At 41.2% G+C, this 19435-nt stretch overlaps 1 protein-coding gene across 6 annotated transcripts in view; it reads left to right on the top strand.

The window, feature by feature from the left end:
• The window catches only part of LOC129734098 (serine-rich adhesin for platelets), a 101121-nt gene that overhangs the window by 64155 nt on the left and 17531 nt on the right, over positions 1-19435 (top strand). For all 6 annotated transcript variants that reach the window (XM_055695830.1, XM_055695827.1, XM_055695829.1 and 3 more), the window contains exons 3-4: positions 8041-8211; positions 8324-8458. In XM_055695830.1, the coding sequence (XP_055551805.1) occupies positions 8041-8211; positions 8324-8458 (306 nt within the window). The remainder of the gene's footprint in view (positions 1-8040; positions 8212-8323; positions 8459-19435) is intronic.

Raw genomic sequence — 19435 nt, 5'->3', positions numbered from 1 at the left:
GCGGAGTCGATCATCGATGTGACATTCTGTAGTCCAGGATTGATCACGAACTGGAGGGTAGACGATGGCTACACTCATAGCGACCATCTGGCGGTCTGTTATAGCGTAGACTGTAAAACGAGACCGCATGTGGCGAGTAGAATTAACACTCCAGCTCCTCGCGGGTGGAGGATATCACACTTCAACGAAGAGGTATTTGCGGAAGCAATTAGACTAGAACACGAGGCAAGCAGAATTCGTAACCCGAGCGCTGATCAGCTTGTTGCCATACTTTCGCGGGCGTGCGACGCCACTATGCCTAGGAACCGCCAGCCTAGGCATGGAAGGCCACCAGTCTACTGGTGGACCGACGCGATAGCGGACCTCCGCAGAGCGTGTCTTCAAGCGAGAAGAAGGATTCAACGTGCGCGAACCGACGAAGAAAGGGAAGATCGTCGAGGGGAATTCAGTTCCGCAAGAGCGGCGCTTAAGAGAGCAATAAAAGCTAGTAAACGTGCGTGCTTCGAAAGACTGTGCGCTAGTGCCAACACTAACCCGTGGGGTAACGCCTATAGGATGGTGATGGCCAAGACTAAGGGTGCGATGGCGCCCGCAGAAAAATCACCAGCGATGCTTGAGCGGATCATAGAGGGACTCTTTCCACGCCACGAGCCAAATCCTTGGCCTCCGGCTGGCGAGTCACTTCACCGACGTTCCAGTATCTCAAACTCAGACCAGAGGTGGTCGGCCAACCTGCCGAACACCCAATATATGAGTGACGGCGTTAGCCGTGCCGAGGCAGAGGAGGCGGAAACGGTTACGAATGAGGAACTCATCGCGATCGCCAACTCCCTGAAGGTGAGCAAGGCACCGGGATTGGATGGGATTCCGAATCTGGCTGTGAAGAAGGCCATCAAAGAGGCCCCCAGACTATTTCGGGAAGTCATGCAGAAGTGCCTGGATGACTGTACATTCCCAGACAGATGGAAGCGACAGAAGCTGGTCTTATTGCCGAAGACAGGGAAACCACCTGGTGACCCGTCGGCATACAGACCGATATGTCTGCTCGATACGGCGGGTAAGGTGCTCGAGAAGGTTATTCTCAATAGACTGGTTAGGTACACCGAATGTGCAAACGGTCTGTCGAGTAACCAGTTCGGCTTCCGAAAAGGCAAGTCTACGGTGGATGCTATTCTGTCCGTCACCAAAACAGCAGAGGTAGCACTCCAGCGTAAAAGATGGGGCATTCGCTATTGCGCAATCGTCACGTTGGACGTGAAAAATGCGTTCAATAGTGTTAGCTGGGATTCCATAGCCCACTCGCTTCGGAAACTAGACATTCCGGTGTCTTTGTACAGGATTCTGGAAAATTATTTCCAGAATCGTGTGCTAGTTTACAGCACAGACGAGGGTCAAAAATGTGTCCCAATTACCGCAGGGGTTCCACAAGGTTCCATCCTGGGCCCGGTACTGTGGAATATCATGTACGATGAAGTGCTGAAACTAAAGCTCCCCCAAGGGGTTGTGATCGTTGGATTTGCGGACGACATCACACTTGAGGTCTACGGCGAGTCGATCGAGGAGGTTGAGTTGACGGCTTCGCACTCTATAAGCGTCGTCGAGGACTGGATGCGCTCCAAAAAACTGGAGCTGGCGCATCATAAGACGGAGATTTCAGTTGTCAATAACCGCAAGTCGAAGCAACAGGCGTTGATCAGTGTCGGGAATTGCACCATCGCCTCTAAGCGCTCCCTGAAGCTGCTGGGGGTGATGATCGATGACAAGCTCGCCTTCGGGAGCCATGTCGAATATGCCTGCAAGAAGGCTTCAATGGCTATTGCAGCATTATCTCGCATGATGTCCAATAGCTCAGCAGTGTACGGCAGCAAGCGGAAACTTCTAGCTAGCGTGACTTCGTCCATACTGAGATATGGCGGGCCAGTGTGGTCCAAAGCACTAGGTACTAGTAAACATCGGAGTAAGTTGGAAAGTACCTACAGGCTCATGTGCCTGAGGGTTGCGAGCGCGTATCGAACTGTGTCATACGACGCAATCTGCGTCCTGTCCGGCATGTTGCCTATCAGCATAGCCATTAAGGAGGACGTAGAATGCTTCGATCAACGTGACACAAGGGGCATACGAGGTACCAGAAGATCATTCTCGATGATCAGATGGCAGCAGGAGTGGTCCAATTCCGCGAAGGGTAGATGGACGCATCGACTTATTCCGGATGTATCCGGATGGGTCGGGAGGCGCCATGGAGAAGTGAACTTCCATCTGACACAGATTCTGTCAGGCCATGGTTGCTTTAGGCAGTATCTACACAGATTCGGGCATGCGGGGTCCCCCATGTGTCCCGAGTGCGCGGATGCGGAAGAGACTGCTGAGCATGTCTTCTTCGTGTGCCCTCGTTTTGTGCATGTGCGGAGCGACATGATGGTAGTGAGCGGGCCAGACACCACTCCGGACAACCTAGTTCGGAGGATGTGTAAAGACCCAAACATTTGGAGGGCGGTTTGTACAGCCGCCTCTCAAATAGTTTTAGAATTGCAAAACAGGCGACAGGTTGACCACCGACACGCCAGTGTTAGCTAACGGCCAGTCTCCAGGTTAGTTAGCTAAGTTAGCAAAAAGACCTAAAGAACCAAGAGGGTGCACAGAGCACAAAAGCCGCTCCCCGAAGCAATACCTAGCGGTGGTCCCGGGGAGTATTATGGGCTGGAGACTGAAGGGGTTTTAGTGGGTCCGGTCACTGATTCAAACCAACCCCACACTCCCTGAGGTTGGTCACCTCAGGGGTTTGGATGCAAATTTCCCCTTCACCTGAAACAAAAAAAAAAAAAAAAAAAAAAAAAAAATATATATATATATATATATATATATATATATATATATATATATATATATATATATATATATATATATATATATATATATATATATATATATATATATATATATATATATTTATATTTATATATATATATATATATATATATATATATATATATATATATATATATATATATATATATATATATATATATATATATATATATATATATATATATATATATTTATATATATATATATATATATATATACATATATATATATATATATATATATATATATATATATATATATATATATATATATATATTTTATATTTATATTTTGAAAATCCCTGGAACCGGGGATGAAAAAAAAAACCTTTGCAAAAATGAGATTTCAAATAAAGTTTATTAATAAACGGTATTGAACAATCGTTTACAATTTCATTATTAATTCGCATGAAAAACGGAATAAAAAACAAAACTTATTCAAGTTCACTCCAGAAATTCATGATCAATTTTTGTGGCAATTGTTAGCAGAAGAGTAGGTTTCTGAGTTTTTATGCCGTCGAACAATCGCCTCAGATCCGCTGACAATTTTTCGTTAAGCCCAAATAGTGTAATTCCTTTCTGTAAAACTTTGCTTAACATCGCTGAATCACCGCTGTTGTCTGATTTCTAGAATACTTCTAAATCACCGATTCCAGCTCTCGCTACATTTTATTAGAAACTGAAGAGTCCAATACTTTTATTTTGTCGAAGATAAAGCTGAGTGTTTGGCAGGCAGGAAATTAATGTGAAATCGCGGCCACCACCCAAGTTACACTGACTGAGTTTTATTAAATCATTTATCAAATCATTCAAATCAATTTTTTTATCAATTTACAGCTTTCAAAATTTTTTATCAATAAACAAAGAAAAAATCAAGCAACTATCCGCTTGGCAGGAAAAAACATTAGACGAAGAAAATGTTTCTTAATTTTTCGTTTACTGAATAAGACAGCATATATTTTTGACAAATAATTTAAGGAAATAATTTGATACTACACGGCAAGCAAATATCGATCGTCATTTCAAGCAAATATTTGCTTTGTATAAGGCACACTTTGAAGCTGCTTTACACTTCCACTATGTGAGTTTTGTGTTTTGATACGATATCAAGTTTTATTGCAATATTGTATGGAAAATTTTTCGAGGAGCTCGGGAATCCCGGGATCCCGGGAATCAATATTTCTATTCCCGGGATACGGGAATCCCGGGAAAAGGTAATTCCCGGGAAATCGTTCCCGGGATTGCAAACCCTAATTGGTAGAATGGAAAACGGCTTGTTGTAGCAGAGCAGTAAGCTTAAAACGGAACGGTACAACTCATACACAGTAGCACGGATATAAATGATAAGCGTATCACTAACTTCAATAGTAGTACTCAGTGTTATGAAAATGACTGCAAGACAATGACAGCAAATTTTCAACTGATCCGGCTCTCATTGTATTGCACAGCTATCTCTGCTCCCCACACGTTCGGTGAACAGTCCGACAGCAACTGACGACAGCACACATGCAACTAGGGATGGGCGAACGGCTCACGAGCCGTTCATATGAAGCGATTCTTAAAAAAGAGTGAAAGAACGAACGGCTCACGAAAAAGAACCACGGTTCTTTGAGCGCACTAAAACTGTTTGGTTCGCGCGAACCCGAAGTTTACCGAGACAACACGAACTGCCAACGCTCGTGAATCATTTTGAACCATGAGCCGTTCATATGAGTCGGTTCAGAACCGTGAGTGAGCGATTCAGAGCAGCTCTTAAAAAAAAACCCGTTTCGCCCACCCCTACATGCAACTCCATACGGACTGTTATTTTTATCTTCATATATCTGCTGGTATTTCCAAGCTGTCGCGAATGACAGCGTGTAATCTTCCGACATCCTTCAACACGAATCCGAGCGGGATGTCAGGTGATTATGATCACGACAGTAAGGCCGAAGAAAGAATGAATGAGAGATGGTGCGAAGCACGTTTTTTCTTACGTGGGGAATAATATCAACAATGGAAACGGTTTGCTTTGTATTCAATATGCCACTGGCATATTGAGGAGAAACAAAAAATGTAAGTCGACGACAGCCGCAGCCGATCAGCAGGCTATCAACAGGAACAGGACATCCTCGAAATGAGCAAACTGGGCTGTCATGTCCGAACGAACAAAATACATGCGCAAGAATGAGCTGTCGTACGCAACACAAGACAGTTTCTTTGCCTTGTTTAAGATGTAGCTGTATGTGAGCTCTCATGAATAGCTCATGCATGAGGCTGTTAGAGTGAAGAGAGAGAAAAGTCGTCAGTATAGTGTCGCTCTCCAGTCATTTTCCTAAGCTTGGTAGTACTGCATATAATGTGAAAAGCGGAGTACAGAAAACAGCAGGACAATATCACAATAGATCAGCGGTTCTCAACCTGGGGTACGCGTACCCCCGGGGGTACTCGAAAGCCTTCAGGGGGTACGCGAAAGAAAAATCAGTAATGGCGGACAAAGAAATTTTTCTTTGTAATGCTTCATTTGTTGTTCAATCGTGCTCTTAAAACATGATTGTAGAAATCAAACAAACTATAGTTCAATTTGAAACCAGAAATAGAATACCACAACATGACCTACCACTACCCTCTCGCACTCTGCGAAAACATTCCAAGCCAGGGGGTACAATCGATATGAAAAATGTCGCCAAGGGGAACGCGGACAAAAAAAGGTTGAGATAGATCAAATGTCTCTAATCGCTGTGATGACTCCACATAAAGTAAAAATAGAGCGAACAACCGAATCAGGAATTGGATCGTGTCAGTTTCTGCCATGTCAGGGAGTGGAACCTGATTACCGATAAATCGCAGGTAGCCAAGCATTGAAAACAATACTTAGGAGAAGCGTTAAACGGTGAGGAAGATAGGAGATTCATCAAGGGGAACAGGAAAAAATTGGGAATAATGGACAAGCTGTGGATCCATCATCCTGAAACGAGGCGAAAAAAAGCTTGCAGAGAACTTAAAACCCGCTGGGAAGGACGACTTACTGGCCGAACTTTTGAAAAACGGAAGCGAGCGGTAGTATAGTCATCAGATCATCTTGCGGACTGGTTGGAAGGTCTCATATGTTTTATGTATGAGAAGGGACACAATCTATCGACAAAGCAACTACCGAGGTATAACCCTCCCCAGTTCCACAAATGTAATTCACCCACATGAGGTCGTTACAGAGAACCTTTGATGATGAATACCACTGCGGTTTCCGAGCGGGATGATCTACAATGGATTAAATGTCCACCTTGAGACTGATTCTCGACAAGTTTCGTGAATACACGAGCACTTGGGGTCTACGAGTGTAGAATCCTGCGTTGAATCAAACAAACGTAGCACGTGTGGCGGCTGAGCAACAGAAAAAGATAATTTTCAGGAGAGACCCGAAAAGATTCCAAAACTGAACGTGTTGGATGTGTGTTGTTGACTTGGATACCCGAGCAGCGGATATAAGGGGCGACTAAAGAAAGGCAGCCAGCCCAAGACCGAGTTTTATGGAGGCGTATCCTAGCTTCGGTATAGAATCTCTCTGATCTGTCGCCATACAAGTTAGTAGGCAAAAGTAATCTGAGTAAACAGGGATGGTCACATCAACTACTGGATTACAATAATCTTCATCATTGGTTGATTCGTCTTCCTCTATCAGTTCATCATTATTTTTAATATGTACAATTTTACCAAAAAACGGGCAGCCATCTCAATCGAACATTTCTGATCTAACTGAAATTTTGCACAGATGTTCCTATGGGCAAAAGATGTCATTTTATCCTATTGTGCGATTAATCCATAGAATAACCACGGTGACACAACCCTTCTTTTTCGTCGCAGTCGTGGAGATGCAGAGGTAAACTCGACCTCCGACAACAACGACTGTTATAATTTCTTCCTTACAACATCCTTTCTGACCTAAACGATCGTAAGGAAGCGGTAGATACAGAATTGTTGTACACTGAAGATGGAACTAATCTCAAGTAGCATTACATATGGTTCCTTCACTAGCTCAGATCGATCACGGAGGAACAACTACGAAATGTGCAGTCATCAATCTCAAGCTCGGTGTGACGTCTTCAAAACAGTTGTTGATAATATTTTTGTTTTTCCAAGAATAAATAACCGTGAAACGAAAAATGTTTTTATTCTTCAAGGTAAAATCTGATTTCTTTCCGCCGGGAAAGGGTACCAGATATATACTTTAATTTTTGAAATTGAGCTGTTCAAATTAATTATTCAAGAAAATGCAGCAATATAAAAAATTACTTGACAATAATTTCGCTTGGCAAAGCATTCATGATACTGTGATTGATGCTTCGTTTCCCAACACCAACAAGCTGTTTTATTCTAGTATATTTTCTAAGTGAGTATTATCTTAAGCAGTGGTTGAGTGCTCTAGATAAAAATATCAACTACTTCAGAACCTTTTGTCTCTGAGCATTCCGCGGAAGATCGTCAACCTTTAATGACCAAAACGGAAGAAATCGATCCTTCGCTGTGAAGAAAAACAACTTTAAGTTACGGTCACCATATTTAGCAATCATCCAAGTCTTAAAGTAATTTCTTAAATTGTATGCAAGCTACAAAAATGCTTTCACACCTTAGTCACGAATGCAAACACAGCGATGATCTTAGATTTACAAGACAAATCGGTAAATCTTGTGTTATCTTTAGATTCCTTTAGTTACTTTTCAAAAGCTGAAAATTGCAACAAACCAATTAACATCAATAGTACTGGATACGGATAATAGCGCTCGACTTTGTGCAAGAAACAACACATGTTTACATTCCAATTTACGCGCAAAAGGACATTGGTATAAAATGATGCTGACCATAATTGCAGCTAGTACATCTCTGTTTCCAACCCTATGACTATGATATTCTTTCGCACTGTAACCCAATGTACTAGTGATACACTTTTTGTCTGCATCTCGAATCAAGTTGACTGTATTAGATTATTAGATATCACAATATAAAAAAGACCGTTTTCTTTTGTTAGGGCTTCAATCGCGAAAAATTTGAATACAAAGCCTTCCTCGTGCCTCAGATGCATTTGAACAATTGCAATTGCTCAATTTTGTAATGGTGTAACCAAACACCAGACCTTTGACAAGCGATATCATAACTAAAATTTATGATTACTAATTAAATATATAAATTTATTATCTTCCAGATACTTCTCTTCCTGCTGGCTTTATTGCCGCTGTTGGTGCATTCGAAACCAGCCTCCACCTTATCGGAGCCAGTGGAAAACTCTTCGTCCGATGCTGCGAGCCCCATTGACCGTTCCGACTTGGGTAGAATCAAACGGTCCGGTTTCGATCTCGTGTCCGGTCTCAAAAGTGTAAGTATTGCGAAACCACATTTTCACCATCCTCAGTACCACCACCAGCACCCACAAATGCACCAAATGCACCCACAAATGCAGCACCCCACAGTAACGCACCTTATTTCAGACACTGCTATCGGGCATAGGACATGCGTCGGCTTCCCTGGCGGCCAGCAGCAGTGGGTCCGCATCGTCCACTGCAGCGATGCACGCTTCCGGTGCGTCGTCGTCTAGTGGCAAGAACACATACGAAAAACCACACGTAAGTTGCACGTTTGAACGATTGTCTTCTTAATTTACACGGTTTAAGCAAATCATCACCTGACTGCTGGTGAATTTCCGGTGCCCGGAAGAGAACTTTCAGCTGGTTAGATTCTCGGTAAAATATTACCTCGATTGCAGCCGGGATTCCGCACGTTTTTGCTTGCAATATATTCTAACATATGTGGTGAGACGATTCAGTGGCGCAGGGTTTGTAACCTTATTTACTTGTTATCTTTTTTTAAAGTAATTAAAAAATTAATGGTCTTTAGATATACAATTCAGTTGCTCAAAGCTCTTTTGAACAAACCAAAGTGGGCGCTCTTAAGGAAAAAACTTTATCTAACAGAAACTTTTTAAAACGGCTCCATATATGGTTGCTTAACAGCCGCTTGAAAAAGTTTTTGCTACAATCACTTTGGTTTTTTTTTCAGTGAAGCATCTCAAGTTTAGTTTTGTCAATATTCTCTTATGAACTTCCGGCAATTTTCTAAAATTCGGTCGACGAAATTGTCAAAACAATGGCGTGAAGCTGAAACACGAATCGGAAACTTAACTACTCGTCGACAGGCGCATAGAATAGGAGACACTTAACTTTTCAAGTAACGAAATCTCAAACTCGAACTCGCGAACGAAAACTCTACTTGACGGAAGGTCAATTTGCTACTTATCGAAAGAAAGACGTTTGAACTAGCTGTTTCTCTTCATTTCACTTATTCAATGGCATTGTTTTCTCTTGCGAAGGTACAGTTTTCGATCTGAAGCTTTTGTTATCTAATTTAACCACCAGCTGTGGTTCTACAGTTCAACCGCGGGACCAACGTTAGAAAGCTTCTGACCTCAACAGTCTCTCTTAGATGATATTTAAACATGTGACGACTTGATTGCTGAACCAGCACTGTAACCGAGAAAATGGGACTCAAAACAAACATTGCATTCACCACATTCTAACTCTAACAGTTTCAAGTGCGAATCCGGGTGACTATTATTTGCCACCTCAACATATCTAAACCTTTTTCCTTAAGCCAGGGCAGAACCGTTGACAAACAAACTTCAAACAATCGTCCCAGCCAACGGGGCCAGTCTTTACTTTCTTAGAAAAAAAAACATAGAAAAGGATTACTCGATTCAAGCGTTTCAACAGCAGAGAAAGGAAAACCAACGTAGGTGCCAAAGTGTATGGGTGGCTGCGGTTTCCTCACCGAATTTCTTGACCACGGAAAAGTGCTCTTCGGTGACGGTAAGTGGATGAGGAAAATTAAATTACCGGCTATATCGTTTCGATTGACTCCTCGCTGTGATGCTGTGCAAAAACGGATTGTAAGGATTGTAAGGTGTTCGTGCTATAGTACTCCATGGTTCGATTATCAAGATAGTATCTGTTTTACGATCCGTTCAATTACTGTATTAATTGAAGTTAAGCCCCCGAACAAATCGTGATGCGCTCTTGTGTTATTATCAGCTGTTCATAAAAAACTTATTCTGTACTATGATAAAGAAATCTACAGTAGAAACCGACATAACTTTTCGTTGCGGAAGGTTGTGCGGTTCAATGATACGAATAAAATTCTGATTCTAGAATCAAAATTATCCTCTCCTTTCGCCAATAAATCTGGGGTACCTCAAAGTATAAAAAAGAAATTGGATAGAAAGGATCATTTATCTAATTGATGGCCAGTTTCTTTCCAGAGCATTATCAGGCGTCAAAGTCATGACAAAGGTATTTATAATTTTTCGGTTTAACACAGCAGTAAAAAAATCCCTCTAGTGGCTACTGTCCACGAAGCGAGAAAAATGGGAAATAATGCCAACGATTGCAGCTTCCGCGATAATCAATAGTCGCTTTTTGTGTGAAAATATGAAATTGGATCAACTCAATGTGCTTTCAGTTTCCGGTGTGTCGGGTTTACGCTTGAATATTATGAAATATTATTAACAACAATGGGTTTGTTACATTTTTTCTGTTCAAGATAGATAATAAATCGAAGAATAGGAGTCCACTAAAGGAGGATCTGTCGCAAATTAAAACATCTTGTTTATTATTAACCGGCCCTTTACGAAGTCAGTAACTTCTTATGATTTCATTAACAAGTGGCGGCATAGCTGGAAGCTGACTTGGAAAAACACTTTGTGATCCACATTGGATAGTTGTCACAATCTAGTTGGTCACTCCGGCAACTGTTCGGCATCTCAAATCTTGACAATTTTTCGATATTGGCTCCAAAACCCCAACACCATCCAAGTTTTTAATTCTTCAGCCGCTTGATGCTTTCATCTGTCGGTCACTTCACGATAGATCGCTTTCATCTTTATCTCAGCTCATTGCGACTCAAAGTGATTCAGCTGTTCTAACGTCTCCATTAAAAACCTAAATTAATCCACCTAGCGGTCAGACCCAGCCTTTCTCATTCAAACTTATTATTTGTAAAAATAGATTTACATGGACGCTTCAATCGAATAAATGTATATTCATTCTTTGGGTTCTAAAATATTGATATTGTAATTGAAGTATAAAATATGAAATTTAAGGTAATGTTAGTGCTTAAGAAATAGCGAAACAAAAGAAATGACTTTTAATTTCGAACAATTTCATCACGAGCGATATCGGGAACGTTCATATAGTACGAAACCACATTTAAATTATGTTGAGGCCACGTATATTGATCAAAGCAGGTGTAGTTTTAAATAGTCTTTGAATTTCTCTCCGTTCCATAACTTTTGAACCACATATCAAGTTGTTATGAAGTTAGTTCTTTGTAAGTTTAAGAGATAACTCGTTCGTATGACGCTAGTTATGTTGAATAAGTCGTGGATTCATTGAGATAATAGACTTGTTGTTTTAACAATTTGATATATAACGGTTGCTTAAGTTCGATTATAATCGAATGAAATGAAAACGTATGGAGCAGCCGAATTATGAAACCACTTGTTCAATCATAGTTCATCAGTTAACCCTTAACTAGCCCGTTCATCTGATATCAATATTGTTCAAATTGGTTGTGTAGTTTCTGAGATAATGAAGTTTCGTGGTTTTCACATTTCGATACATTACAAACGAAGTTACAGTCCGATTACACTGCCCCTGTTTACATAGTTGACGTAACAACCAACACCATAATTGCGAGAAAAACGCGTTTTTGTTATATTAACCCAAATCATTAGATTGAGATACAATTTCAACAAAATAGTCTGTCAATTTTATGAAGATTGATGTTTGAAAAGAGCCCCCATGGATTATACGAGTTGGCCCGTGGTAATTGATCTAGAGAATCCGCTACGCCAGTTTATGCGAATAAACATGTATTTTTCTCGCAGATTGTTCGCATAGCTTGGCGTAAAAACTTGAATATTTCCTACTCTGCCTCGCAGTTGATTCAGTTTTATCAATCGTGTTTCGGTCAAATGTCAGTTATTGTCCATCGGCAGTTTCATTTAGACAAACACGCACAAACACACATACAAACACACACACACACAAACACATGCATTAAGACTTACATTTACGCTAAGGTGGGTAATCGTTACATGGAAAAATGCAAACTTGACAGCACAGAGCCAGGACAATATTTTTCTTTGGTTCAATTTTGGCTCCCAGACAATGCTGAACCTGCCGGATATGGATTACTCGTGCTTCTGATTGGTGCATTACATATGCATGTACATAAATTTGTATGAAAATTAGTATAGGAAAACTTTTGCGCATGTTTCTTTCGAGAGAGCTATCGATCAATCCACTTCCGGTAGTGTCAGGATTGTTTGGGGCCCCAAATAGAACCTTAAAAACGTTCTTGCAAATCGATTAAGTTTACCCACCGTATTATACACACACACATTTTTATTATTTCATCTGATGCAAATATCCACTAGTAGGGGGAAAGGACACGGTGACTTTACACCTTCCTGAAGCTGAGTGTTTTGTGGAAATATTCAATATTCAATCCCACTTTCCCCTTTACCCCTTTCCATGGAATATTTGTCGAATTAAACGACTTAACTTAGACAAACAGACCGTAGTTAGACAGTCGAATAAAACGACTTAAGATGAACAATTACCCTTGTATGGAGTGACGCCAGTTTTTGCAACCAATTGGCAGTTACGCCAAAACGTTTTTCCAATATTTCTCAATAGTTTCAGAACAAAATGGTTTCTTTTTGTTTGTAGTGTATGTATCTTAGGGAAAGTAAGCTGAATCAACGAAAAAGTGCATTTTGGTCATTTTGGCTCTTACGTCAACTATGTAAACAGGGGCAGTACAGTTAAATTCAATAGGGTGTTATGAGGCAGCTGGAGCTCTCATTTGACACTAATTTAGTGAAAATCGGTTCAGCCATCTCTGAGAATATCGAGTGAGATTGGGAGAGCGTTACACACACACACACATACAGAAAATGCTCAGCTCGTCGAACTGAGTCGAGTGATATACGACATTCGGCCCTTTGGAGCACTTTTATACCTTTAGTTTTTTCAGTGATTGCTATACCTTACTAGGAGAAAGGCAAAAATGAACAAAAATTGCCGATTTTTCATGTTTCCCTTCACACGCACTGAAAGCAGAACAAAAATTGCTGGTTCCATCTTTCGAACTTTGATGGTGAAAACAGTGAAGCTACTCCGTTCAGAAATGTCCGCGTTCAAAGAACAGCATCCCGCCGCGTCGGACATCGTGCGGCACTTTGTTGACGCTGGATACGCCCGTTCCGGTATGTACAGCATCTTGGCACTATTGGACAATAACCAGGGCATCGAAAGAAAGGCCAGTTCCGGACGGCCAACGACGCTGAGCGACAATAAGCTCCAAAGGATGCTGAAAGAGGAAGCCCGAGGGACGCTATGTGCGTTTGGCCGGGAGGTCGGTACAATCGGTCAAACAGTAAAAAAGTTTCAGGCGAACATAGAGCTGCAGGAAATAACGCAGCGGTAGCGACTGAACAAGATGGTCAAGTCGATTTTCTCGGTCAATCGCGACGTGGCGATGGTGATAAACGACGAGACCTATCTCATCCTGGATGGCAATGACTGGCAGAGCGCTTCGTATTTTACTTCCCCCACGAAGGAAGTGAGCTTCGAGGTGAAGTTCATTCCACACACCAAGCTCCCCAAGAGAGTGCTGCTATGGCTGACAATCAGCGAGAAGGAGATGTCAAAGCCGCTCTTCTTTTACTCTGGACTGGCCGTGAACGAGGGACGTCATTTTTTTTTTGTGCAAACATTAGTTTCTCGAACTCCTTCTCTTCCTGGCGGCGCTGAGAAACAAGGGAGAGTTGGTTTTGCTGCTCCTTTGGTTGGCTCCTTTTCTATCTATATCGCTTGACACTACATTAGTATCAGAGTTCTTTTGATCCAACACTTGCCAACACTCTGGAGCCGTTCCTAAACCACGTAGTCATATTTTGATCACTTTTTATACCCCTCATACCCCCCTCCCCCGTAGTTTTTCATGGTCTTTAGGTCAACCCCTCTCCCCCCCCACCTTCGACTTTAACCACGTGGCCTTTTCGTTTGTTTCTAAATTTCGGAGGAAAAAATGCAAAAGCTTCATTTTTGACTTGGTGGCAACAATAAATTATAAGTCAGCTCACGTAGTCATTTCGTTAACCCCCACCCCCGTGCGTGATCTTTCGTGGTCTTTTGTCAAACCTCCTCGTCCCCCTCTTTATGACAACGTGGCTTAGGAACGGCCCCTTTGTAGTCGTAATTCTGTCGGTTTCGTACTACATACCCCAGGATGTTCTCTGTGACGCTGTTAATAGCTGTTTTACGGAACTCCAAAAGTCCTCGAAAGAGACTTCAACCAATTCACCCTTTTCTGGCAGCACAGCAAATGCGCATAGTTTTCAGCGACGCTGGATTGCTTTAGTCGCACGAGATTGTACCGTCACTGTTGTTAATGTTGTAATAGAGGAAGAGTTTTGCGTACTTCACTAGGTGTTGGTTCTGACGTTGGTGATGCCCGTGAAATTGCGATCATCTATCGTTTCGCGAAATCCTGCTTGATTAGATGACCTTCAGATATACCGATGTGGGAAGCTGTGCTGCAAGAGGTGCTACATACGACAATTTTCTTGGAGGCGGCGAAGTCGATGGTCATGTTTTGGGCAGTGATTGAGTTCGCGCTCCAACCTTCTCAGAAAACGGGACCACTGCACAGTGGTCCAATAAGGCAAAAAGTGGAACCTAATTCCATAGCGCCTTTAACCTTCATCCTAGCTTAAAAGTGTCTTCGGAACAATTGTTTGTATGAATGACCCGCATAATCGCAAATTGTCAAAAAGTAGGGTAACGGGGGTATTTTGGCCAGCTTTGGGAAGTGTTCGCACAGTTCATTAAAAACAAACACAATTCTGCAACATAAATACCTACTCTATTATACCTTTGTTTAAAGCTAAGTGTCTATTTCAATATACACCGTTCAACAATGCAATATATTGAAAAATATCCTAGAAATATCAAAATTTCTACGAAGTACTAAAAACATATTTTGATCCACCAAATTTTTTCCTTGGCCCTCCTGTATATTTACAGACGTGTATGGAAATAGTTCGGACTAATTATATTTAAGATCATCATCGGTATTTTTAGAGCAAAAATAGTGGGTTTGAGGAGAACATCCTTCTACTGTGAATTTTTGTAAATTTTAGGCATCTATAAATGAAATGATTCGGCTTATAGCGGTTTGACAGGCATTCTTATCTAATTTCATATCGTTAAATGTGATAAATTAAGAAGTAATTACCAGTAAATTGTCACAAGCTGCTTCTTTGTTCACGTGCAACGGCCGAACGGTAATCAAGGAGATGTCAAAACTTGGCATGGCCAAAACATGTTTGCTTCAGAAAGAGGCAAACATATTTCGGCCATGCGTTTAACAACTTTTTCAACTTTTTTCAACATGTTAGAGTATACAAACTGTTTCTATGATATTTTATTAGGGATACCATCCGTCCAGATTTAGCAGGACATGTCCTGATTTTAAAGTCCTATTTGGGCGTCCTGATTTATTTTTTGTGTTTGAGCATTTGTCCTGATTTTCTTGAGACATTTAACTTTGTTGTGTGGCAATAAGCAGATTTTTTCAGAATTGCCTCAATCCGTGTTTTCGATTCCAGGTCGCAACGCTCACTGCGATCGAAATTTTTCATTAGTTGAATCTCACTAGAGTGATAAGACGAATCTCTCGAGCGTTGACCGTTACCATTAAGCATCTGGAATTTGTTAAGTTTAAGTTGAAGCAGTTTACGTGTGTTGAATTTTTAAAGTATCTACTAATGCGTAAAAATTCGAAGTGGTTTGATGAAAGTGGATCGTCAGAGATACACTCAGATTTTTACTAGGTATTTCTCTACACGGATTTTCGAATTAACGTTTTTTTTTCACGCGGATTTTTAAATCGAAGGATTTTCAAACTACGCGTTTTCATACGCGGATTTTTTTATTACACGTTTTTCTGCGAGGTACGTGTCCCCGCGTAAAAAAACTGAGTAAATCAAATATTACGTGTTATATTTGCTCATACTTCGAAGAATAGAATAAATTAGTCAAATTTGTGCCCAGAAAAGGTGTCCTGATTTCTAACTTCGACCAGATGGTATCCCTACATTTTATTGATGTTACTACAACAATGAATTATTTCAGAAGCATACATATTTGTTACAATAGCTTCCGGACGTTGACTTGTATGTTACCACTTCCTCTTGACTTTGGGTTGACTCAGCCATGACTTTGAATATGTATGAACTAATTCCAAAATAACACTACCTAGAGCCAAGTTCTGGCCGAAAATTATAGCGTAGTATGATTTTTAGGTGTGTTATTCAATGTTGCATGCATAATTTTCTAATATTAATTGAGTTTATCAGATAAAGTGCGTAAAATGTTACCGGGTGGGCCAAAATATGCATGTGGGCCAAAATACCCCCGTTACCCTATATATCGCTTGCTTAATTGATCGTCGTAGTTGCAGCGTATCTAAACCCAGGAGTAGACATCGGTCAGGATACGAAGGAAGTTCTGATGAATTGCGCCATGGTAAATCTTTTGGGGCCAGTCTGAGAAAACGCTTCTGTATGCGCTCGATTCTTACACTCCACGAGGTTTACTACAGCAGTACCATACTACAGCAGCAGTTCCAAAAGAGGACGAACTAGAGCTCAATATAGTGCCTTAAAATAGTGGGGATCGGAAAAATCCTTAGCTATTTCCGAGATAAATCCCAGTTGATGACTCGCTTTGGATATAACCGCTGAACGATGAAGATCAATCGTCAATTTAGTACCTAGCAGGATGCCGAGGTCGTTTACCTGATCTACTCTCGTGAGTGTAACGCCATCAATTTCGTACGCAAACTCAATAGGCTTGGAGATGCGATGAAATGTAATTACTACACATTTGCCAATACTTAGAGTCAGTTTATTTCTTTGTCATCAACTAACAAAAATATTAAGTAATAATTGCAGACGTTCACAATCCTCCACGGAACGCACAACAAAATAAAGTTTCAGGTCATTCGCATAAATCAGTTTACAGTTATTCTCAAGCAATAGGGCGACATCGTTGAAGAATAATATGTAAAGCAGTGGACCCAGGTTGCTTCCTTGAGGAATCCCTGACACGTTATTGAAAGGTTCCGAAGTGCAGGAATCAATTTTAACTCGCAGTGCTCTATCCGAAAGGTACAATTCAAACTACGAAACTAGTTTACTAGAGGCACCGAGTTGAGAGAGTTTACAGAGCAATATTCGATGGTCAATCTTGTCGAAAGCGGCTTTCAAGTCGGTGTATCACATCCATCTGACCCCTCATTTCCATGGTCGCAATACAAGTAGAAGTGAATTGCAGTAAATTACTAGCCACCGATCGGCCGGGCATAAAACCATGCTGATCAAAAGCGATGTAATTTTTAGTTCGCTCTAACAGTACGCCGCAGATGATGCAGCAGAGAGGCTTGTTATTCCACGGTAGCTTGTCACGTTTCTTCGATCGCCATTTTTGTATACAGGAAACATGTAGGACTGTTTCCACAAAAGTGGAAACTTTCCTTTATGGAACGAACGATTGAAAATACAGCACAGTGGATTTACTATTGCAGCTATACAACGGGTCAAAACCACAGCTGGAACTCCATCTGGACAAGGTGAATACTTCAATTTCTTCGCCGCGTCAACAACCATTTCATTAGTAATGACGAAAGATCGTAAATCGACCAAATCAGCCGGGACGTCGGAGGCAGATGTACAACCTGAGTTGAAGACCGAAGCAAAATGTCTAGTAAAAAGGTTACATGTGATTGCAGCGGTCGAGGCGGTTTCTTCGTCGAGAAAAACACTCGATGGGATCGAAGAAGTATTTCGTTTGGAATTTACAAAGTTTCAAAAACCTTTGGGATTGCGCCGAAGACTTGATTGAATTATCAGGACGTACGACTTATAGAGTGCAGCGTTAACTTAAGCGTAAGCCACCTTTGGGAATTCTAAGCAGGAAGCCATGTAACGTAGTCAAGATTGTAAAAAAAGATCATTTGAAATTACTAGGAATAGCACCTTCTGATGAACATCCGTCGACAAATCGTCTCAATTCAAATAAATGGAAATGATCGTTAAGCCGAGTGTAGAAGTGAGATTTGAAGATAATCCGTTCTTACTAATGACGACAGAGGAAAGCGGCACTGGATCTCAGACGCCTGGATTGGACACTGACCCTAAGCTGTTCCAAAAATGAACCGCAATCAATCTCAGACAAAAGTAGTTAGACAGCAATCCCCAGCAATCGTTGTTATCCCCAGGAATTTACAACGAGCTGCATATGGAGGCAGAACTAACGGTTTGAGCCACCTTCGGTTCCTGGACGCGTACCAAACGAACTTTTTTTTTTTTATTCTCGCTTATTTTCCGTCGGTCTAGTTCCGCCACTGTTGTTGTGCCAATCACCGACGCCCGGGAGGCGACTCCACCCAGGACCCTAACTAACGACCCGTTGATTAACGAACCGGCGCCAACGGCTTTACTTCCTCATGCGATGGAAGGCGTGATCCCAGAGATTTTTCACCTCAGAAAATCTCCCGGTGTCGGCTAGGATTGAATCTAGACCAGTTGGGTTGGTTGTAAGTGGATCACGCCACCCCACGACCATCGATACCTATGTCGCCGTTGGGAACCCAAACGAATTTGAATGCTTTCAATTCTTCATATCCAAGCTGCGTGTTACGGTGACCAAATGACGGTGGAAGACTCCAAGTGAGACCGTACAAACGCAAAATAAAGTGATCTAGGGCATAGCGGGTCGATCGATTTTAAATAATAAGCCGAGCTGTCGATTTTTTCTTATCAATCACAAACTGCTGCTGCTGTTGAAGGATAGTTCCGAATCTAAATAAACACCAAGATCTTTTACAGTTTCATCACGCTCCGATGAGTGTCCAGTGATCGTGTATTTATAGTGGTAGGCTTTGCGGCTCAATTTATAATGAAACGAGATGGTTACACACTTTCCGAAGATTTGATTGACAATACCGTGCTGGATCGAAACCCGTACAGTATCGAAATCCGTACACCTTGATGTTTTCCTTCAGTTTTGAGCATTATAAAAGTGAAAATTCATATGATAGTTACATGTACATATCCGTTGAGCTGTTGGCCTTCTGTAAAATTAAACTATGCGCCAGTAGGCCATAAAATAAAAATATTTAAAATGAAAAATCAATCGTGTATCGGTTGTCATTTCGTTGTATCGTTAGAGAATTTACTAAGGAAACGATCTTGAGATAAAAACGATTTTCAAGTGGGATATAAGTGTTTTACTCTGTGAATCTTTTTAAAATTGAAGGAAAAGGTAAGTCTTTGTCATTTTCGAACTGTATATTGCCTAATAAATAGTGTAAGTTGTATTTATTCAACAAAAACTGTGCCGTAAGGATTTTGATTCTTTTTATTTGCTTGAATCGAAATCCGTACAGCGTGTGTATCATGCATATATTGTTGAACT

Source organism: Wyeomyia smithii, chromosome 1 (genome assembly GCF_029784165.1).
Source record: "Wyeomyia smithii strain HCP4-BCI-WySm-NY-G18 chromosome 1, ASM2978416v1, whole genome shotgun sequence".
Lineage (NCBI taxonomy): Eukaryota > Metazoa > Arthropoda > Insecta > Diptera > Culicidae > Wyeomyia > Wyeomyia smithii.
Note: the sequence above shows the minus strand (reverse complement) of the source record. Positions and strands in the feature narration are given on the sequence as shown.